The 23,678-nt window shown below is 44.4% G+C and overlaps 1 protein-coding gene across 1 annotated transcript in view; it reads right to left on the reverse strand.

Moving 5' to 3' along the window:
• Positions 1 to 84: 84 nt before the first annotated feature.
• PLXNC1 (plexin C1) overlaps positions 85 to 23,678 on the reverse strand; it is a 72,378-nt gene continuing 48,784 nt past the window's right edge. Inside the window, exons 22-31 of the mRNA XM_035551619.2 lie at positions 16,586 to 16,763; positions 15,174 to 15,277; positions 11,611 to 11,665; positions 10,742 to 10,773; positions 10,547 to 10,654; positions 8,835 to 8,998; positions 8,246 to 8,393; positions 6,260 to 6,400; positions 6,095 to 6,169; positions 85 to 4,405 (exon numbers count right to left, since the gene is read on the reverse strand). Coding sequence (XP_035407512.1) covers positions 4,301 to 4,405; positions 6,095 to 6,169; positions 6,260 to 6,400; positions 8,246 to 8,393; positions 8,835 to 8,998; positions 10,547 to 10,654; positions 10,742 to 10,773; positions 11,611 to 11,665; positions 15,174 to 15,277; positions 16,586 to 16,763 — 1,110 coding nt within the window. The 3' untranslated portion in view covers positions 85 to 4,300. The remainder of the gene's footprint in view (positions 4,406 to 6,094; positions 6,170 to 6,259; positions 6,401 to 8,245; positions 8,394 to 8,834; positions 8,999 to 10,546; positions 10,655 to 10,741; positions 10,774 to 11,610; positions 11,666 to 15,173; positions 15,278 to 16,585; positions 16,764 to 23,678) is intronic.

The raw sequence follows: 23,678 nt of genomic DNA on the forward strand, positions 1-23,678 counted from the left end.
AAAGGATCATTTAGTTTTTATGATTTGACAGTGAAAACTTTTGTGGGTGTAGAAATTTTATCTGCTGTTTTTATGAAGATATTACAATGAAAATGTATTAGTGACATATGCAGTACATTTTTAATAGTTTAATCAATATTGTTGTTAGATTGTAGTACTAGACAACCGAGGAATAAAATTACGTATAGTGACATTGTCATTAATATTGATTGAGATTTGCTTTCCAGATGCAGCATTTTTTATTTTCCGTGCCGTATGCCAATATAAGCATGGTATTGCATTTTCCTGGGGAATTTGTTAAAGTGCTCTGAGAAAAACAGTGTGTTAGCCTGTAGCCATTAGAAACAATGGAAGGTGTTTCTGTCTCCTGGAGGATTAACCTGGAAAAGGTAACGGTCGGTGTCTGAGCTAACCTTGCCAAATGTTAGGTTCGCCAGTGCTTATCACTATACCGTGCACTGTGCATAATGGTTGCAAAGAGCTAGCGCTCAACAATCTCGTTTCTGTCTGTGACCCTGGGTATGTGGCGTTCTGCAGGACTTCTACACGACGTCAGGGCATGGGGAAGGGGATTTATACAAACTAGGGAAGCCTTGGAGGGTAGAAGGCGGCTAGTAACAGGAGGAAGGATGATGGTTAGCCACAGGTTTTGTGGGCTTCCTTTCCCAGTTGGTCCCAGGCTCTCTTCCTAAGAGTCAATTCCTCTCCTGAAATAACGGTTATCAGGTTATCCTCACTTTTATTTTTTTAACTTTTTTAAAAAAACCTATCATCATCCTGAGAGCCTTGAAGCAAATGAAGCTGTGCACTGCATCTTCAGCCTGCTGATGCTTCCCTGGGGCTGGGAGGCTGCAGGGAATCCCCCTCCACGTGCCTCCTGCCCCAAGGCCCCGCAGGGAGGCTGCTGCTCTGTTTCAGGCCAGTGACTCCCCACCCCCGGCATCACCTGATGCTGCATCAGGCCTTCCTTTTCGTACTTCCCAACTTCAGGGTCACTGAAGTGGCTGTAAAACACGGCGCTTGCCCATGTGGCTGTGCCTTGGAGCCTCTGCGGAGCTGGAACCTTAGTGGTGCCTCCGAGCTGATGCCGATCAGTGTCTTACACGCCACGTCTCGTACAACCTCAACATGGTTACAAGCTCTTTGTTTTCTTAACCATTTTTAAATACACAAACTAATCAAAATAACCTTCAAAGGCATTTTATTCTAGATAAACCCATACAAACACCAACATGTATTTGTCATTTGCACTTTTTTTAAACCATTCATTTTAAACAACAGGTTAACTTCTGTACAACAGGAATTACTTTACACATTAGTAGCATTTGACTTTAAACTAAATGACTGCAAAATAATGCTCTGTAAGCTAGTGTTAGAAAATATGCTGTTTGCAATAGCAGTTTGCCTGTAAACATGTGAAAATAAGTTAAAGAATTTTGCTTTCATTTCAGAGAATGCGATTAGAATTGTTGGGTTGCCATAAGGTAGCTTTAGTCACAGGTTGGTTGCTTTGTCTGTGTAACAAAATAACAGCAAATTGCGAATATGGAAGGCGTGCCAATGTTTTGTGTGCTGACCCAAACCTACCAAAAGAGCTACAATCACTTAATTATACTTCACATCACTTTGTGAGATCCACCTTACGGGTTACAAAGTCCCAGCATGACTTCAAATGGGTTACGAACAGAGTGAAGCTGTTTAGGAGGCTTGAATAAAAGGCAATAATCCTATTCCAGGCTGTAGGCTAAGGCTACAGGGCCTGCTTCAACACATAATCTCTAGAAATCATCAACGCTATTGTAGCAAACAAGCAGTAGTACAAATACAGAATAGGACTGATTTTTGTTTTCTCATCATAAAAACACATAGAGTGAGGTTCACAGGATCAGACCCACGCAAACAGATTATATTTTACAGCTTTTCAAGCAGAAATTTGGGTTGTTTTTCTGCCTGTACAGAAGATTACTGTTGAACAAAACGATCACATTTCCTTCAAATGCACTTCCAGCAAACACTTGAAATGGAACTGAACTTCGAGACATCTGTCTAACCAGAAAGAGTAAATTGCTTATACCTGTCCTTCTGTGTTAATTACTGTGCTTTTTTTGTTTGTTTGTTCGATGCTGCTTTAAAAGTTTAGGTTAAGAATGTTAAAAATCAAAGCCCTTAAGTACAGGTAATCTAAGCTTAAGTAAGTGCTGCTCAAGCCATGGTCCGCTCCTTCAGGACAGAGAGCAAGATAGGTTAGGGTTGTTTGTTTGTTTGTTTTCCATTAAAACTAAATTTATATCACACTATATTGTGCCGGGTAAACTGCTGAAAGTACTGCAACACTGTAGTGCAGCTTCCTGAACAAAGCCATACATTCCATCAAGTATAAAGTGTAAACTTAATAGCAAGTAAAAGACTTGAATTTTAAAAAGCCATCACAGTATGGGCTGGTGGCTCCCCTCTCTGATATGTAAGAGGTACAAGTTGTGCAATCACATGGTAGGGAGGGGGCAGACCAGTAGGCAACGTGTTGTTTTGTTTTGTTTTGTTTTGTTTTGTTTTCCGTGTTAACAGGCGCCCTTGCTTCTGCCAAACCCTGGTTAGCATTCCCTGGCGCTGGCTGTCCTTGTGCCTGGTACCAGCTCCTGGTAGCGCGTGCAACAAAACCAGCCAGCCCCCGTATTGTGCTGCAGCCTCCGGGCTCCTCCAAGGCTGCGCTGCGCAGAAATAAATGTTTTGTGCGCTCGGCTGCCTGGGAGCCGTGCTCAGGCATCGCTGTCTCGTCCCAGCCCCAGCACACGCTGCCTGCCCTAAGCGTGGGCCACCTGCGCTGGCTGAGTGGTGCCCCCTGTGCTGCCCAGGTGCGGCCCTTTGGGAACACGAGGCGAGAGCCCACCGCCTCCTCCGCTGGCTGGTGTGCACGAGACGCTTCTTGCCAAAGCCCTGGCTCAAGTCTAAGGGCGGGCTGCAGCCTTAGTGAGTGCCACCACAGCAGTTGCAGCAGAGCCTGTGGCGACCAAATGTTTCGGCCTTGTGGTGGTGGGCGGGTGCGCTGGTGCAGCAGCAGAGCCAGCACCACGGCTGTTCCTCTGCGGCTCGGCACCGCGGCCACTGCACCAGCAGCAGCACGGCCACACACCTGCGTTTCAGCTGGGCTCACTTCAGCCACAGACGCAATTCCCCCCTTCCCCCCGGGCTCTGAAAACAGCCAAGCCTCAGAAAACTGCCCCGGCGGGACTAACAAGGGCTGTTCCCCGCTCCCTGCCCCCAGTCCCCAGCTGTATCACGTACACATCGACCAGGGATCACCACAGGCCTCCTGCTCTTACACGTTATTAAACTAACCCTCTTTTGACAAAGCTTTTGTTTGGACAATCTGGAAAACTAAACTAAACTAAACTAAACTGCTGGCATTCGGTTTGCAAGCCCCTTGCACGTGGACGGCAGGCCTGGCAGCACGGGCGCGTGGGCCTGTGCCTCGTGCACCTGAGTACGGGTCTGTGCCACCGTCCTCACGGCCTGGTCTGATGCAGTGCAGCTGCACGGGGGTTTCACCTGTGAAGCTGCTCACGCGTTTCACAGCTTACGTAAGGATGGAAAGGTAGATCTGTAAACACGGGCTGGTGCCAGTCCAGCTCCTTTCTCCAAAAGCCTCACCCCTGCTCAGTGGTTGGTTCCACCTTGCAATTTTTAAACTCGGAGAAAGAAGTCCTGCCACGTGCCATTTGTACTTCAAACCTCAGGCCCACTTTTTCTGCTAAGCGAGCTTGTCCTAAGTGTCACTTGGGTGCTGTTTTTTTTTATTCAAACAGGAGCCAGCCTACATTTGTCTGGAAGGAAGGAAACTGCAGCTGACCTGTATTCTGACACCGGAGCTCATCCTCACAGCCAGGGCTGCTGAAAGGATGTGGCAAAACATCAACTTTCTGTCTTAAAAACAGAGCTAAGCAACTTAATGCGGGCGACTCTGAACTTGCAGTGTGCGTTGTGCACCTCCTACAAGCTTCTTGTTAAGTAAGCAGAAAGCTTACTGAGGCAGTATTTTTTTGAACAAAAAAGGTACATGTTCAGGTACCCCAGTGCCGGCCCCCACCGATGCCAGCCTCACTTTCGCTTTCACACGCTCACATTGGAGAATCTACCCCTGCACACACTTCATTCCCAAACTTAGATTGTACTTGGAATGGTCCGAGTGGAGAAGAGTGTCCAAATGTTTCAAACCCTGTACATGTAGTCATTCAAAACTGTTCTGGGAGCAGCAGCGCTTATTTAAAATTCCCCACAGTGACGCTGTGAGTCAGTGCTCTGCTCAAATCCATTTGCATTTTTTCTTCTCATCAAATAAGGCTTTTACTTGCTGGAGCTGTTTCTGGACTTCTTCAAACCCCCGTTCTCGCTCGAGTTTGCTGACAATCTGTTAACAATTAGCAAAAAAAAAAAAAAAGATAGTAATTTCTTAGTGCTTATTTGATTTGCAATTCTTTAAAGCCCGCTTTTCTGCATTCCAGCAACTACTGGCAGAAAAATCCATCCGAATGCCCGCCTGTATGTAAACATTCTCTTCTGACTTTAACACTTTATTTTGGTAGTTTCCCTTTCAAGTCATTATGATTACAGGATTTGCAACACTTCCACAGAGGGAAGAATGACAGAGCCAAGCTAAAACCAAAACAAACCCCACACATGTTCAGCTATTAAAGTGTGAGGCAAGGCCACTGCTCCAGTTTCACCCCTGAGCAGATTTGCAACAGATCTTTTATTTCTCTTCGTCTGCCCTCCAAACCCAGGGCAATGAACTGCCTCTCCTTCTCCAGCTGACCCACTTGGCAGCGGATCAGGTGATGGGAAGGAGCACGACTGGTGTCTGAGAACTCTTTGCTGGCAACTCTACAAAGGGACTGAGGTCTCGGCAAACAACGAGTGAGGTTTAGCTGCTCCTCATCAAATGCCAGAGCAGGGAAGAGCAGGGGGAGGGAGGGATGTCTTTCTAAGGATGGGACAAGCATAGCTAGTGCTACCTTCAAAAAAGCAAAAAGGGGTATTAGGATTAGAATGGATGCTGAACTCTTCTGTGTCAACAATTTTAATGAGGTTAATGAATCGCAGTCCTTCTCCAAGTATTACTCTAAAATTCTTTTAAGAGGCAAAGGTTTGATGCTGGAGCCAGATAGTTCAAGCTATTAGAGATCAGAAGCATCAAGCTAGCTAACAGGTGACTGAGAGCTGGCTGATTACAGCGAGGGCTGACGCTGTGCTGTTGGGGATGAAAGAGGAGAAGGTCCCGTTGCTGGGAGACCCAGCCAGCCTGCTGGAAGCGGTAACGAGGCCCCCAGGCTGCACACGTGGCCGGCTCTCATCTGCATCCCCGCGCGGGCACACGCGGCCCCTGTTAAGGCTGCCGAGCATCACGGCGTGCAGCATCCTGCCAGGGTAAAGCGGCGGGCAGGGATTTTCTCACAAAGCAGCTTAGAGGCAGCCTGTGACTAAATGCATCCAGGTGAGAGAAGGGCTCTTTTGTTGGCAGTAGCGGGGACTGGAATCTAGAGCTTCTTTTCATTAAGGGAACGTATCGGAGCAGAGGATGAGAGGGCTGTGATGGGAAAGCAGCATTTGTCTTACTGCAAGGCCGAGTGTGCCCTGCTGAGGGGTTTGTACTGACTGTTAAAGCGAGATCCCTGGTGCTAGAGTCTAATCAGGCTTCTGAAGCGTCAGGGAAAAAGAGTGCAAGCGCAGGAGTTGTGACAGGCATTAACAGATACACTGCAAACTGCGATGCGTCGACTACACAGGAACTTCCCCAAAACTTCAGGGAGTTTCATTTCTATCGCCTGTGCGAAAACCAGTGGCGACAGCGAGGGTGCATCACGCACCCTCAGCCTGTGAGCCCTGCGGGAGGTGGGGACTCGGGCAGCCCCGTGGCCGCACTGCTCGGGCCCTGCGCAGCTCGGGGGCAGCGCAGTCCCGGCGCACCACCGCCAGCTGCCTCTGGAGTGGGCACCCAGTAAGTCACAGGACAGCCCCTGGTCTGTCTGCCAAGCCCGGCTTTCATCCTGCGATGGCAAGTGGATGTCAGGGGGGAAGCAGGAACTGCAGATGTGCTTACCTCATCATAATACTTCACTATGTATCTGTAGATTTCAATCAAGGCCACTTCCTCATTAAATTCATTTTCATGTTTCTAAAACAGAAAACAGCGCTGGTCAGATGGTTCTCCTTTTTTAAAAAAAGTAATGGGAAGGCAAATGAAGTTCCCGCTTTTCGACCACACCTTAGATTCCTGAGTTAGAAATTCTTCAACCTCTGAAGTGGTCAGCTGGGGCAGATCCCTGATGGCTTTGTAGTACGCTTTCACCTCCTTCTTGTAGAGCGGAATGTCCTTAGCGTAGAGAAGTTTATTTGTTGGTGCTTCCTTAAAAGAAAATATTTGAAGTCTTGTCAATTTTCGCAGCACAGATTTTCCTGAGGTTCCACCTCCATATAGTTAATTGCATCTAATTGTGTCTCTGTGTGACTCATTTCTCTTTGCAGTGGTTACATGCAAGGAATCAAGGTTATGAAAGAAAGATGAAGAACAGCCTTCAGTAATAGCGCATTGTGTCTCATGACAGTTGCCATGTAATTATTTCCAGTGGCATCGGGAGGGCTGAAGATTTGTCCCTTAGACAAACTTCTTTCTAACTTCCTCCCCACCCCTGTCTGGACCTGAAAGATTGTGAAAGCTGAAGCAAAGGGCTTGAGCTATTTACATACAGGATACAGCAGAGCTGTGGAAAGTTCCCCCAGGGTCACAGAGCGGAGAGCCCTGCAAGACACTGTGCTGGCAGAGGTTCCCCTGAAACACTTTGGTCCCTACTATTCCCTCCTCTCAGGGCTTTAACAGCGTGGGGAGCTGACTGCCAGGCATACACGGCCAAAGGGATTTTTTTTTTTCCTCAGGGCTTCAGCAACCCAGGTCAGTACCGACTGACCAGGCAGCTTTTGGCTGCTGAGGAAAAAAAAAATGCTGATGTTTGTGGCAGGAGCTAAAGCCCCACCTGGAAACCATGTTTTCAAAATGTAAAAGTGGGGGCTGGTAGTTTCCTGTGACTGCTCTAGTTTTAAATTCTGGGGAATAAATGACACCAGCATGTGATACCTTGTCACTCCTGTTTCCACTATGTGATAAAGGGTTTTAAGTATGTTTGTTTTCTAAGTGGCTAAAGAATGTTTAAGATGAAGGGCTAAAAATCATGGAAGTAAATACATTTTACTAACATCTAACAAGATGGTAACTGCATTACAAAGTATCACGTTTCAGCATCCCTTTTTTCCCAATGGCTAACGGGAGCTGCTGTATCAATAGTAGTTCACAATCCAGGTTGACACATCCATTTCTACTTCATAAGTGCAGAAACTTAACAGATCACGCTCATTTGCAGGTTTTCATCAAATAACTGATGTGATTAGTTTTAATTCATGACACTTCACTCCTGAAGTAAGATAAACAAGCACATTATTTGTTATTTACCTTTAGCAGAAGAGCAGTTGCTTCAGATCACATGGGAAATTACTCCATTTTTCTATATAAGATTTTACACTGAAAAATCTCTAGCCTTTTTTTCTTGGTACCATGAGCCTGAGCACATACTGCCTCCTTTGGTCCAAGGGAAATGAGTATATCCACAGGAAAAATGAATTATTTCTGATCTCCAGGGTTCTGGATATTATACTAAAGAACTTCTGAATTTAAGATTTCTGGACCTGCTCCTCCGGCAAATAATTCTGGATATAAAGAAGGTGTAGCTAATATAGATTAAAGGAATTGTTTAAAACTTTGGAGCTCTTTCAAGTATTCACACAGATCCCAGTAGCTTACTACTTGTGTTTTCTGCACAACTGTGTCTGGCAGGCAAAGTCTGGACTACTTATTAAATAATGATAACACTGTTAAGACCTCTGTTTGAAAACTGTTAAAAACTTGATTTAAAATTTTACTGTTTCCACCCTCTTCCGCATATTCTATACACTGCACAGAAACTAACTGCAGAGAAGATAAGCAGCAGTTAATTATAAGTATGGCATTTTAGTAGGTGTATCCGTCTACTCCAATGAATTCTTTAAAGTCTCGTGTGATGGAGCAACAAGGAATGGAAACCCAACTTAATGAAGCCACTGTCAGTTTTGTCTTCAGCTTCAGCAGATCCAGGACTCCATCCCCCAAATCAGTTGAAAAAGCGATTGACAAGTTAGCAAAATACATGAAAGGCAGCATTACCTTCCCCATCGTCTGTTCTGCTAGAGAAAAGGCATCCATGAAAGCTTGTGCAATTACAGACAGGCAGCCATCTATATGTGAAGTCTTCTTAATATCAAAGACAAACTGGGGATTCTTCAGTATGTTCACCCAGAAGCGCAGAGGAAGACTAGACAGGGAAAGAACAAACATCTTTAAAATTAACTGCTGAGGCCGCACAACTGCTTTAGAATAGCAGTTTAATTGCACTGTGCTCATGAAAAGGAGCACATTTTGTGCTGCTTATTCGTGTTAGAAGAGAGGTCATGGAACAAAGGCTACGGAGCACACACATCAGTCGCTCACCCCTCCATCCTCAAACAGTGCTCTCAACCTGCAGGCACTTCTTTCTGAATCTCAAGTCAGTGTGCAGACTCCAAAGTCCTGGAGTGGTTTTTATCAGTACCTAATTGATGTACTAAAATTATGGGGACCGACAGGGCCAAACCACACCTTCACCCTGACATAACAAAATCTAATCTTGTTCTTCTGATTACAGGCGACCTGCTCCATCTCTGCAACTACGCTTTTGCAGAGTGCGTGCACTCCTGTGCCCATCACACGGATGTACCTGTTGGTTTTCCAGATATGAACCACATCGGGGTCAGTGATTTTTTTGCTCTCAGCCTGGGCATCCAGAAAGTCAAAAAAGTACTTGATAGCAACAGGTGCTTTACTGTTGGGTAAACTCCAAATGCTTCTGAAGAGATTTTCAACAACTGAATGAATCGCAACCTGAAAAGTAAAGAAAATGAGCAATGCCACTGTTACACAAGAAAAGAACAATATTTGTTGTCTCAGAGAGCTGAATGTGCTCCTGGGGAACCACACACACAAATTGCAATACGCTTGTGGCAAAAATCTAGGCCACAGGCTACTGGAAACAAGACAGTCAGTAACAAAATTGAAACTACAAACACACCATAACGAGCTGCTTTCACATATCACTTCCACGTTGCTGACCGGAGAATTGTGAGAAATGTTGTGACAAATTGTGTGTGGAGGGAATCACTTGCTGAGTTTCCCAAATGGAAGACATCAGCTCTCCAGACATTGAAGAAGGATTTAACAAGAAGGATTTAAGTGTATCGCAGGGCCTTGACGTGTTACTGTCCTGTTCGTTTCATTGTGTCTGTGTGCATGTCTATGTGATAGAAAGAGGCAAAGAGATTTAATGCAATTTCCTTCAGTGCCTGGCTCATCACAGGCAGAATTTCACAGCAAAGAATTTCACAACACTGTTGTTCAGAGCACCATCTTACTTTGGAGAAAGCTGATTCATTTAAAGCCCTCTAAAGGACTGCTTCCTACGAGGCTGATCTTTTCTTCGGTACTTCAGACATCCACCGTAAGATATTAATGGTTTTTCCCCAGCAATTCCTGAGGGCTTACGGTAGTTTCCATGGCTAATGAGAAGTGACCAGTCTTCACTCTCACTTTGAGTAGTGTCCCGAATTACTTCAGAAGCTATCAACAATCTAATTAAATAATGACTGATAGATTTTTAAATGCAAGAAGGTCATAATCATTATCCCTTCAGGCGTCTTGCATTGCCCAGCTCTCAGCGTTGTGCACTGATTAATACTGTAAGTAATATGCTGTTGCAAAGAGTTTTATATCCCATCTGAGTAAGTCAGAAACCAGATGACATTACTGGAGGGAGCGAGCACGGCTTACTCCTAAGTAATGGGTACTGTATAAATTAGGTAACTGTATTACAAATGCTAAGGGCCTTGTTTTTAAAATTCATCTACTTATTTTGGAGATTTCATTTGAGACCCTAAAAGATTATTTGACTTCATGGGCAGTATTTGCTGAAACTCAGGCCTTGGGAGTTGTCTTTAAGCTGGGAAAACTCCACCAGAAAGCAAGGAAAATGTTGACTGAAAGCTGTTTCTACAGAAGGGACTGTTTTTCCTCTGTGGAGCTCAGTTGCAAAACTCACATTCAATAACCCCAATGACTAATTTTTTTTTATTTAACCTTATTAAAAAAAAAAAAAAGGTTGTGCTTACTGAGGAGATGGAGACTGTGAATAATGGAGTATTGTAGTACTTGAGCTTTAGAAAACCTGAAATGTGGTCATCTTTGCAAATGGTTATAAACTGCAGTTAGCAGGGTGACTTTCACAGTTTTTTTATTTAACATTTGATATACATACAGAAAGCTTGCATAATTTCTGCTTAAAATTCTGTTTCCATTGTGCCAAATTAGCCAAGCCTGACACCAGCCCTCCCCCCCCCCCCCCCCCCCCCCCCCGCAGAAAAGACCTTCCCAGCTCACCTTGGTCGACAGGAGCTTTGTCAGATACATTTCTTTCACTTTGAATTTCTGCTTTCCCTTGTGACCCGCTCCTTTCATGTCTTTGTTGGCTTCAGAGTCTGGTAAAATCTGTCAACGAAGAGATTAGAGGTGACACAGACACAAATACAGGCCAGCATTAAATCTACCGCGTAACAGCGTGAGGACTGAACTCACCAAATGGCAGTGTTCGTCGGAGTAGTCGACACCTAAACAACAGAAAGCAAACAGGCATTAACAAAACACACAGCTACGAGCCTGCGAACTGTGCTGTGCACCACGGTGCGTGTCAGGATGCTGAGCGAGCAGGCTCGGTGTCACACTTTCTTGCCCGCAGTGTGGGGGAAGCCTCAGAAATGCAGAGGCCCCAGCTCCCCTCCCCGTGTGCCAACTTGGACGGCTGATGTTCATCATCTGCTGCTGGGTGAGGCGGGTGCAAACCACAGCTCCTCCGAGGGGAGGACAACGGGCAGCAGAGGGGACGGCCGCGTGGTTTGGGCTCTGTTAAGGGCACTCTGCGGGCGGGCGGAGGTCAGGCTGGAGAGCTGGCTGGGAACAGACAGCCCTGCTCTTGCCGAGGGCGAGGGCAGTGCCGCCCCGTGACTCGCGCCCCGGGGCCACATCTCTCCTCGCTGCAGATGTCTGCTCTGACGGCGAGGTGAATCGCACGCCGCGAGTGCTGCTTCTCCCCTGGGGCTGATGCACAGCGGAGGGCACTGGAGCAGGGCACGTTTCCTGTGCCGATCTTATCAGTCAGCACTTTTTGTCATCTTCCCTGCCCTCTTTTCCTGCCTGCGAGTTTGCACCTTGAATCACTCAGTAACCAAGGACTGCAAGTCCTTCTGCCCTTCTTTCCTTCGCCTTCTTGCCTCCTCCTAGGCCCACTGTGCCTGCCGGAGGCGCAGAGCCAGGGTAACGTGGCTCTTCTTTTGGCTCCGTTATATTAAAGTGCCAGTTTTGCTGCCCAAGATACAACATAGCTCACTACTCGGCATCCCCAGCCCATTCCCCACACAAGATTAAACAGAGCGCAGTTTCTTTGTTACCTGATCGAGTGTTTGTCTTCTTTTTAAAGACTTTTATGGTTGCTCCATTTGAAATCTGAAAGCAAAACCAAACATATCTTGCTGAAGTAGGTCATGGTCAGGATCTAGCCCAGTTCCCCTAAGAGCTATTTTCAAACCTCAGTTCCCAAAGTGACCAAAATATTTATGACCCATGGACCGTAAGGTCAAAATCCATACCTAGTTACCTTGTGATTTCTAGGAAAAATCTTCCCCCTCCTTGCCTGAATTTATAGGGCTGCCAGGATAGAAACCACTATCTTTGAAAGAAAGAGGCAAGTCATGCTTTTATTGTCAAAGAAAAGTCCAAAACAGCTCCTGCTGAGAGCTACACCACTGCTCTGCCATCACACGTTGGGTTTTGCCAAGTGCTAGTATACTTCCCTCTATAATTACAAAAACAACTGGCCAGTTCTAGGAAGGGATGTCTGCCAAAATAATTTAAGTATTTTTTAAACCTTGGCAGCCAGCCCAGTGTTAGAAACCAGTTTAAACATTAAGATACTCTATCAAACGCTGTGTCTTATGCCAAAGAAATCTGCACTTACATTGGATTTACTTTCCAGGAGCAAGTGTATTTTATAAGCCTTATATTTTGCAGGGTTTCCATTTGTCACACAGAGTCTCAGAGCTCTTCCAGATAACACAGAGCACTTTAAAACCCAGCTGCAAGTGCGGATATGTTCTAAGGCTATCTCGTGGTGTGACACAAGCACCCAGAGAGACCAAGAGTCCTCCTGCTCCTCCCTGAAGACAGGTGAACAGGAACAGGGCTGCACAACAGCCTGCCCCCTCCCCGAGTGTCACGGGCAACGTGCTGCCTCCCCGAAGAGCAGGAGAGCCGCCCAATGCTGAGATACCAGCTCCTGTCCCCAGGAGAAAGGCCGGGCTCGGGGAGAACTGTGCTTCCCTCTGGGTGCTGGGGACCCTGCTGCAGCACAACCACAATTCAAGCCCCACTTCAGGTTTTATTCTGGGACAAGTGCTGCTTTTAGTACTGAATACAATTATGCTTTCCCTTCTCTATCATTGCTGCAGCATCCATACTTGCTGTTCCTTTCAGTGTTGTCTACAAAAAAACAACATAAGCCCTTCTTTTGGGGTCTAACTACCTAAATCACTTTTTCTGGTAGGTTGCTCCTATGGGCACCTCAAAATGTTTTTACTTGGACAGCAGATCTAAAAGTGGCTCTCCAGCTCACTTCTTGCATGGGAAGTAAGATATTATGATAATCGTCAGCTTTCTCGTCGAGACTTGTGGTTACTCTCATGTAACCAATGGTGCAGACCTCATAAATAATCATGTCAATATCCCTATTAAGAGCACAGACTTAGAGCAAAAGGAGCATAAAGAAACACATAAAGGTCTTAAGAAGGGTGTAGTGGATTTCTCTCCCTTCAGAAAAAAAACACACAAAATGCAAACATCCCCTATTTGTACATTTTTAGATTTACTGTAGGAATGAAGTCTGCTTTTTCAAGAGTAGCTGGTGAGTCTGGCACCTTTACAATGCAGCCCTCATGCTTGACTATCTTAAAAAGACATGATGTTACTTCCCAGTTCCAGATACTTGGTTAGTTTTGAGTGTTTAAGGCTGGCAAGCAAAAAGAAAAAATCAGGCTTGCCACAAAACTCTAGGTCCTGTTGAAATGTAAGCTGGAGTTCCTCAGGCAATGTTACTAAGCTCACACTGTGTATGCAGGTTTCCTTTTCTTGCTTTGCTTGATAACTAGACATCTTTACATCCCTTTTTGCATTACTATGCATACAAGAGAATAAACTGGATATGCTAATTGCTGATACCTGCCACCAAGCCGCTGACTAAAATGCCTTGGAGCTTCTGCCTAAAATATACAGCTTTGTCAGGGTCAAAAAAATGGACTAAAATATCTACCAGATACCCAGCACAATTTCCATAAGGCAGCTGCTAAGCTATAATTAGTATAGTTACAGCTTGCAAAAACAACTGAACCTCCTATCTAGCACGCATCTGCCTGCAGAAACCACAGATGAAAACAAGGTCTGGGACCAAGATACCCAGGGATGGCGGTGACCAAGTGGAGCAGATGCATCTGCCGCGAGGTGTGGCACCCACGAGCCTTAGCGCACCACGAGCTCAGAAGTGCAAAAAGCTGCCATGGAAAGTTAAGGAGCACCTGCACTAAAGGGGCTGGCAGTATCGGTACCATCACATTAGACAGAAGTTCAGATATCTATCCAGATTCAAATCTACGATGACCTTTGCTGCACAGACACTGATTGCAACACTGCAATGTCCTAATTTGTACAAAATCTTTACGGAGTGGAGGGAAGTTCCACGCCATACAGATAAGATTCAAGAGAGGCACAGAGGAGACTGTATTTAGGACACTGGATTAGGATTCGAGACATCTGAGTTCACCTCTGCCTCCCTACAATGTAAGGAGGCGAACAACCTCCTAGAGAAAACTGTAAAGTGACTCCAAAGGGGCTTGCTTCAAACCTGAGCAGCCTTGTGCTTCTCTCAGGCTGCCAACAGTCCTGCTAGGAGTCCTTGGTCCTGTCTGTGGATGGCACTCTGCTTGCTCATGCAGGCAGCAACTTGTTCAGGGCTTCTCAGCACCATACCACGTTGCATGACACAGACCTACATTTAGCAGCAAAACTTTCAAATAAATAAAAATTGAGTTTTGTGCCAAGAGCCAGACTTTCAACTTCAATGTGCATGAAAGCATGCAGGAAGCTCATTTAAAAGCACTCAGCACACTAACTCCATTTCCAGAATTTATCTGTAAGCATCAAAATGTGAGCTACCGTATCACCTAAGGCCAATCATCTCCTGTACATCTTACCCCAGCTTCTCGCCCTCTATTTTGTCTAGCTTCAGTGGAAATTCCTTACACAGCCTGTGCTTCTTGCTATGATTTTGCACTGTGCTATTCCCAAAAGGGCTCTGCCACTAGACGTGGCCCTGTGTGGAGCTGCAATGATGGAGAGAGAATTGCAGCACTGGAAAGGACTGGTTTGCAGGTGCAATTGGAAGTGGAGGGGAAAAACTAGGGTATAAGGGGTGACAATAGATAGAAGCAGAAAGAGGCAAAAAGAGAAGGAGTGACACAGAAGGTTTCAAGAGAGTAAAGATCAAACTTAGCCTGGTCGTTGCTTTATTTTGGCTCTCAATGATCTTTCACAAAAGTTCAGAGAAGAAAATACAAGGTGGGATAAGGTGCACAATTCCTCATGGCATGACAAAAACTCAGCAGCAAAGACTAGAAGAGGCTTAAGGTAGTGTCCATAGCTGGAAATCGGATGATCTGTTAACTGAATGACTGCCTGAAGTAACAGTTTCTCTGCAAGAAACCCTGCAACAAGCAAACCTCTCTGAAGAGTAACAGAAAATGTGACTCATTGGCAAGAAAGTTGTGTGTCATATTTGTTTCCTTCTGTTGATGATGCTCAGCTGTATCTTCACGATTTTGATCAATCATGATATTTCTCTGCAGTCAGCATTTAGGGGTTGGGAGGGAACTGCTTCTCAACTCATTGGTATGGTTTTCATGCTTACCTCGTAATGACCGATGGTATTTAGCTTCCTTATCCCATCTTCCAACACCTCTGAGGAACCATCAATGTCTAACAATTCTCTTTGCTGCTCCTCAGACACAAGTTCTGCAGTACAACAGCAACAGAAAACAATTACACCTCAACCATATTCTTGCTTTACAGATGCTTGTAAAAAACTACCTAATTATTTTAGTACCACTGGCTCCCAATTGAGCTCTGTGTTCTCTCTCTCCCTGTGCAAGTTCACACAAGAGCGGTTTTGCAATCCCACACTACGGATTCCTCTTCTGGGGTGATGGCCTGGATGGCTTCCTGGAAGCTACTGGTCCTTCATTTTGTGTTGGTCAAGACAGTGTTTTCAGAGGTGCTTTCACCTAACGATGCTATTCATTTGCACAAGCGTGCCCTGGCATTATGGTCACACTGGGACTAGCAGAAAGGTAGACAAGGTAACGTGTCTGCTGATAGCTGCATGCTGAACTCCTTGCAGAAGTGAAGCAGATGTAGTTGTGCTGTTCTAACTGGTAGCATAAATGATCTAGTATTTCCCTGGAAATCCCTTATAATAGATCCTTTCTGGCTAAAAGTTATATAAATAAATAAAAAAACAAAGCCAAATGCAGATATTCCTGGAAAGAAAACTTCACAAACATATCATAGAATCACAGAGTGGTTTGGATTGGAAGGGACCTTAAGGATCCCCTAGTTCCAACCCCCTGCCATGGGCAGGGACACCTCCCACCAGACCAGGCTGCCCAAAGCCCCATCCAGCCTGGCCTTGAGCACCTCCAGGGATGGGGCAGCCACAGCTTCTCTGGGCAGCCTCTGCCAGGGCCTCGCCACCCTCTGAGGGAAGAATTTCTTCCTTATACCTCATCTAAATCTGTCCTCTTTTAGTTTAAAGCCATTACCTATTGTCCCATCACTGCACTCCCTGGCACAGAGTCCCTCCCCAGCTCTCCTGTAGGCCCCCGTTAGGCACTGGCAGGCCGCTGCCAGGTCTCCCTGGAGCCTTCTCCAGGCTGCACAACCCCAACTCCCTCAGCCTGTCTACACAGCAGAGGTGCTCCAGCCCTCTGATCAGCCTCGTGACCCTCCTCTGGACTCGTTCTAACAGCTCCATGTCCTTCTTGTACTGGGGGCCCCAAAGCTGAACACAGCACTGCAGGTGAGGTCTCATTAGAGCAGAGCAGAGGGGGACAATCACCTCCCTTGCCCTGGTGGCCACATTGCTTTTGATGCAGCCCAGGATACGGTTGACTTTCTGGGCTGCAAGCGCACACTGCTAGCTCACATTGAGCTTCTCATCAACCAACACCCCCAGGTCCTACTCCTCAGGGCTGCTCTCAATCCATTCTCTGCCCAGCCTCTGTCAGTGAAGTCTTTGAAAATATAACACAGTGACACACTTACCAAGACCAATTTCATCCATCTGAAGACCGTAGAGAAAGCCATTCTTATTCAGGAAAGCCTGAAGGCTCTTTTCCTTGGTTTGGCCTATGGTGTCACAGTCCAGCACGTTAACTTGAATAGTTTGACAGGCATCTCCACTCTCATTTTCCGGGATTTTTTCAAAGATAACATTCAGTGTCTGAGGTAGAAACACATGTTATTTTGACTTGCAGGGAATACCTGGCATAGAAAACCTCCTGATAGCAAACCTGAAAATTTACAACTTATTCATTATTAAAGCTATTTCAAATAAAGATTATTTGAAGGAGCTAAATGATGAAGCACTTAGAACTCCTTGTGTCTGAAGAATTAAAGACACGTATTTCCAAAAATGCATCTTGCATTTTGCTTTTGTGCCAACCTACTTCAGTGAATTACAGCAAAAGACAGTACACCAGAAAAAATACTGTTCTAAAAAAAGCAGATCTTTTTTTTTGAAATGAATGCCTTAAAAGTAAAACTATAACTGACTAGAGATCTGATAAGGTTGCTAAGTAAGTCTCATGGTAAACATGACTGACTTCAAGCAGATAGGAAGCAATGTTAAAATACATATTTACACCAGCAGATTATGCTGAGTACCTTGAATCATACCAAAAAATACACCTCCCATGGAGATGTCAGTGTCCGACTGCATACGGCCATGTCCCCAGGAGCAGGAGAGCCGGGGCCTACTGCGGAAGCAGGGGAAAAGGAAAGCACGTTGCAGGAGACAGAACCCAAAGTTCTGGTCCAGATCTATACGGAAAAGAGTGATTTACCCCATGCATTGTTACTCCAGGTCATACTCTAACACGGCCTGTCTAGGTACAACACCCCTGCCCTTCAGCTCAGAGCAACTCTTAGCTGGGAAACAACTCATCTGCCAGGCTGCACACAAAGTAAGTATGGGCCAGACGGAGGTGCCAATGACACTGGGTGAGTATCTCCGGGGAACTTTTTTCGTCAGGTTGTATTTCTGGGCAGGTCAGGCAGATCAATTGCTTCCAAAAGGCAGGGGAAAAAAGGATGAGCACAGGATAGCTAGTGCAGGCTGATGAGAGAGATTATTTCTAGTGCCGCAGCCCGCTTCTCCCCTGCTTCACTGTTCACTACACAAACACACGTTCTGCTGGAGATGTCTTGGGACAGAATTAAAGTAAGTGTTGTAGGTGCCTGCATGGGGAAATCTACTGAATCATTCTGGCTGTTGGACACTTCTGGTACAAAAATTATCTCTTGACTGAAATGTGAGACATATAGGTATGACTCAGTAAAGGAATGATTGTTAAAAGAGGAAGCAACGAAAAATGTTTATTTTTTTTGTGCTGTCATTTGAAGGAAAGAACTTCTGTCCAGGTTGCTGCAGGGATGCACTTTCTCCCTTCTTAGAAAAATGAATAATTAATATCAGCTGTAAAGTGCTATTTTCTGCTCTACTAGCCAGCAAGAGTGGAAATTCCCACTCACTGATGGTACGAAAAGGAGTCCAGTCAGACATTAATTAACTTTACTGTTTCTATAGAAGCAAAAGAAATATTAAAAGCAGGGTTGCAAATCTATGAAGATCAGGATTCAATGAAGACTAGGACAGAACTGAAGTAACTGACAATAACTTAATCAGGACATGGAAAGGCTTAATTGTGACGAAAATGAGCCGACCAAAAGGACAGACAGAACGGAAGAGAACGAGATGTGCGAGTGGTAGCTGCAGAAGGAGAAGCAGACTGGATGCCCTGCCTCAGGTTAGGATTTCATGCAGAAAATTAGTAAAAAAATGTATTGGCACAGGAACGAGGGAGTCATGCTTGGTTAGGCTCACAGACCAACTGAACAGACAACAGTCCTGTCCTTGACTTTGACTGCCCTGAGGTCATGGCCTTGTAGGATAAAAAAGTGGACAGGGACTAACTGTATTTTGTCTTTGGACAGGGACTAACTGTATTTTGTCTTTGGAAAGCTCTCTACATTTCAATCAGTCTTTGTCAACTGATCTTTCAGGAGTAGCTGCTCACTCTGTAACTGATGCTGATTTGTCTTTACTCCTTTTAAACATCCCTTCCTTTAGTTGATCCTTTCATCCTAACCTTGTTATTACACTGCAATATTCACATTCCTGCTTCTCCTTTTTTCTCCTTTTTTTTTTTCCTGTCAAGAGAAACTGTTCTTTACTCTTCTGAATCTCCTTTTCAGCACATGCTCTCACACGGATTGCACGTAGAAGTGCAGCCTCTTCACTTATTAGCATGCGAGAGTCCTCCCAGCCCCACTCAATTCACTGTAGAGTGACAGGACTGCAAAAAAAAGAGAAACGTAGTCCTTTAGGTAGGTGGAATATAAGTCATTTACAGACTCCGTAATCTAAAGTATCCATAATGTGAGGACAATGATACTTTATGACTCAAAGAAGTGGTCAGATGGGAAGAAATATTTGAACACGTAAAAAAGTCTCTAAACCACGAGAGCCAGACAGTTTTGCTGACATGATTTCCCGCAGAAGTTAATCTTAAGAAATGAAGCAATTGATGAGGAGCTACGAAAGCCAATTATTATTATGTCTTCTCTCTGTAGCTGAAGTTTTCATAAATCAGATTCAACCTGTCTGACAGCACAATCCCTGGCTTTAGAAACCATTAATCAGAAACTGACAGTCACAATCACTGCATTTAGACACAAAGTGCAGAACTGGAAAAAGGATCAGAAATGACCGTAAAATTATGAAAGCCTTTTATGATCAGCTGTGAAGGTCAGAAAACACTAAGAGAAATAGCAGGGGGACACATGGAAGTCATGAGGAAATATTTTAAGGCCCTTTCCTAAGCTCGCTAACTCTGCAAAGGAAACCAACCAAACGACCAAAACCAGCCAGTTAGCTTAGGGAAAGACTCAGGAAGAAATTACAGGACATCTGGTGCAACACAGTAATATCTAGAGTTGAGATTTTGTGCACTAGAAATTAGTGGTTAGCAACACAAAGTCACAGTGCTCTTCAGCAAAGGCTTAATGCAGTTTGCAAGAATTGTTAAGGGCTATTTAAGGAGAACAAAGCAAGCATCTGGAACTACTTGTATGGGAACCAGCTTGGAACCTAACTAAAACACAGGGAAAAAACAAACAAAAAACATTTTTTCACTCATGCAGTGACAGTAATAATGACATTTGAAGACAATGTTTACAGATGATTTTTCAGATTTGTGGCTTTCCTGATAATGAATCTCAAACAAGGAATTTTTCAGTAAAGCTCTTAATAAATACAGGAAATACCAAATTAGATGTGGTTTAATAAAGAAATGCCATAATACCTTTTTTTATTAGATGTAAAGGAAATTCATCTCAGAAATTCAAGGGCTCTTATTCATCACTCTGTTCTCTGTTCAGCTTTGCATCTGAACAGCATACATTTCCATTTATCAGACAGTCTAACAGAACACGAAAACCTTTTGATCAGTGAAAGAGATTTGTGTAAAGGAGACAGCACCATCATGTACAGACGATATTGCCTTAAACCTACTTCCTTGTATCCCAGACCGTGAAATACGACAAACAAGAATAATCAGATTGATTGTATGATCCTTCTGCGGCAGCCAAAAGGTTATAGGAAAGCCAAGAAATTGGGACAGAAAATGTTACGGGGGTTAAATTCATGCTAGATGGGCACTGCACTACAGTACAGTATTCGATCCGTACCTAACTCAGAAGACTCCTCTGTAGGCAACAGCTGCATTGCTGACTTCCTAGCAAGGGCTGCTGTGTCCTTTTCTGCTGATGAAAATCCCCATGTGTCACATGCCTTTAATAGTTTCCTTATCTCTCACAAGTATGACCAATAATACCACATCCATGGTGTCTCAGTAGGAAATTGGGTTCCCTCTCTCTGCTTTGCTCCCTGACATCCCTCCCACTCTTTTAACACCCTTCTTTTAACTAGTAAAGCAGTTCAACACTTTAAACAACCTTTTACCACACAGCTTTGCTTCACTTTCGATAAAAGACTCTTGTCTGAATGAGTGAATTAGATTGTTTCTTCCCACCCAAAAACGCAAATCTATTTCAGCAAAGAGAATTCAACAGGCCAAATCCCTTTTGAAAATTAAGTAGTGACCATTCAAGAGAAGTTTGTAGCTCTTAAATGCCCAAGTATTAAGTCTACCATATGAACAGGTCCTCCCCTGATTTTCCACAGGAGAGATTCCACCAAGAATTTCTCCTAGACTGGGTCCGCATTGTGTAGCTTTTCTATTTAAAAAAAAAAAAACAACATTTCAGTCAAATGTTAACACTCAGCTGGACAGTGTTTTTTCATCAGTCATTGAGCAAATTATCTACCAAGAGGTGCAGCTGCTTGTTTGCCTGTGAGAGCAGACTTGCTTCCTCAGCTTCTGAAAGGCTCTGTGACACATCCAAGTCTCTTTAAAGGCAGTTTTATTTCTCAATACTCAAACATAAGCACAGCATGAAACCACACAGCTCCTCAGCTCACACTGGACCAATGCTTTTAAAAGCATCTTTCTTTCAATTCCACTGCTTGAGTATTGACTTCAGAAGCCCGTCCCTATTCAATACATGACCCTTTCCAGCAGAGAGTGGTAACAGTAGGGGGTTGGCTGATCCCAAGGTCTGTGGCCTTTTTAAAAGAGGCACACAGCCCTGCCAAGGAACAGCTCTAATGTAATTCAAAACCAATGCACTTCTTAGTTCTTTTTTTTTTTTCCTGTTACAAATGGCCTGAATTTTAGAAAATCTCTCCCGTCCTTCTTTCTGCATGCCTAGCACTTCTTCCTTCTCCTGCCCAAGGGCCTAAGTGATGTGTTTAGGAGAAGACTCTCCCTGATTTTCAGGAGCCTGGCTGTATCCTGCGTTTATTGGTTTGGAATGGAAGTCTCACTCCTGAAAGGATGTGCACCTCCAGTGCCTACACCCTTGTTTGTGCCTTGCCACTGATTTCAGAGTTCAGCTCTGTACTAGATGCCTCCCTGCATCTTCAAGTGTCTACATATCTTAAAACTCTGGACACTGTCTGTCTGCAGACATGCTGCAGTAACTTCCTAACACCCACTTTTGGGTTGCTTTTTATGCTTTGCTCTGGACAAGCATGCTTTAGCATACCACTATGGTGGGGCCTTTGAAAAGCGCAAAATAAACTACTTACAAAAGACTGCAAGACCTAACAAAACCTTCTCCTTGTCCATCCAGACCTAGAGTCCTTCTGTTCCATCTCCGTAATTCTACTGCAGGATCCTCTCCCCTTTTCTGACAGCTTTAAAGGGAATATTCGGCCACTTCTCGCCTGAGTGCAATACACTGCTGAACCTCAGAACAGCAAGCTGCCTTATCAATCTTGTAACACTATCATTTATTAAAGCAGTATCATTAAAAAGCAAGAATAAGTGATAAAAGTAATAAAATAAGAAGTAACGAGAAGTACAAAGGCAGCAACCAACATTTGAGAAAAGCTATCTACTCTCACTTCCTCATCCATCTGCAGACAGCCTTCCCCACAGACACTGAGTCCTTCAGACCACTTCTCGTCTCTTCTCTTCACTGCCGGCTGCCTGCAAGACCCTATCAGCAACTGCATGCATAGAAGTAGTACTGGGAAAAGTATTTAAGGCAATGTTCCGTAGGTTCACAGTCAGCTATCCCCCGAGTCATCTCTCAATGTGAATTTGTGCTATAAATAAGAAAAGACAATCAATTCCACAGGACCAGATATTCCTGCATAGTCTACTAGTAATAGGCATATTGAGCTTGCCTGAAAACTACTGATCTGCATAACTACTGTGTTTTATATCCTATGGCTACATATAGTAATGCATTTAAACTTACCCTGGATCCCAAATGCAGTGCACAAACAAGGAAAACAAAGATATGGTATTATGCATTCAGCTAATTTTCAGTCAAATGTCCTTTCCAAATGCACACAGTGGTAACTCAGCTCGAAGTATCTTCAAATGATGCTTCCAACAGCAGTTTTGTAAATGGCTCTAAGAAGATTTGACTATAAATTTGGTAGTTCAAGAACTTTCAGTTGAAAATGACAACTCAGAAATGTGCCACAGAAAAGCAGTCATTTTGGTGAACTTCCTACGTGACCCAACTTTTGCCTCAGCTAGTCCAAAGGGTTGCTGACCAGCCACAATTTCCAGGGTCATGTAATCTACTCCAATACAAGGCATCTTAGGACCTCCAGGGTCTTGCTGCAATCATGGAAAACAGGCAGACCTGGAAACTCCAGCCCTACCCGAGACTCAGGATCTGGGCTGTGGAAAGGCCTGATTTCTCCTCCAGAGCCACTGGCACCTACACTGTCCTTTCCACGGCAGCTGCTGCCTGGCCGTTTTTGCTCCCAAGCTCTGAATTCCCCTGTCAGTCACACTTCCCATACTCCTAAGTATGTCTGGTAACTCCAGTAAGAAGTCAGGAGCTGAGAAGCAAGGAAACCAAGGAAATGACTGGAAATGCGGATTTTTAAGTTCTCAGCCTCAAAATCACTTGGAAATTCTGGAAAAAATGGACTCTGGTTACTCTGAAAAGTATTTCAGATCTTCTACTCAAAAAGTCACAGCTTTTACACGCTTAAAAATGCAGTAATCTTTGCTGTCTCTTCTCCCCCCAGTTTCAGAATGACAGTCAGGGAAGTCCAGTATTCAAAGAATTCTCTTTGTAACTGTAAAATAGGAAGCACTTTGCTGTTGCTTTGGGAAAGAAATCTATGGTAAAGTTCAGAAACTTAGCTAAGTTTCCCAGTTAGCTTGTTTTTAACCAAGCAGCTAATTAAAATGCACCACTCTGTAACCTTGCTAATTTGGAGCTAATAACATGGAAGCCCACAGCTGCCTGAAGATTAGCCACAACAAAACACAACAGAAAAATAAAACCTCTGCATTCCGTTCCTTCATTCGTTGAAGAAGTGCAATTTAGTTAAAATTCTAAGCTTATGTTTACATTTTTGTAATACACTTTAAAATAAGAAGGAATTTTAATACCTGGAGACTTCATTAAACCTAACCTTTGGCGATTAAAGCATGCTGTGAAGCAAACAGCGACAGCTATTTGTAAAATGTATATTGGTGAA

Source organism: Cygnus atratus, chromosome 1, assembly GCF_013377495.2.
Source record: "Cygnus atratus isolate AKBS03 ecotype Queensland, Australia chromosome 1, CAtr_DNAZoo_HiC_assembly, whole genome shotgun sequence".
Lineage (NCBI taxonomy): Eukaryota > Metazoa > Chordata > Aves > Anseriformes > Anatidae > Cygnus > Cygnus atratus.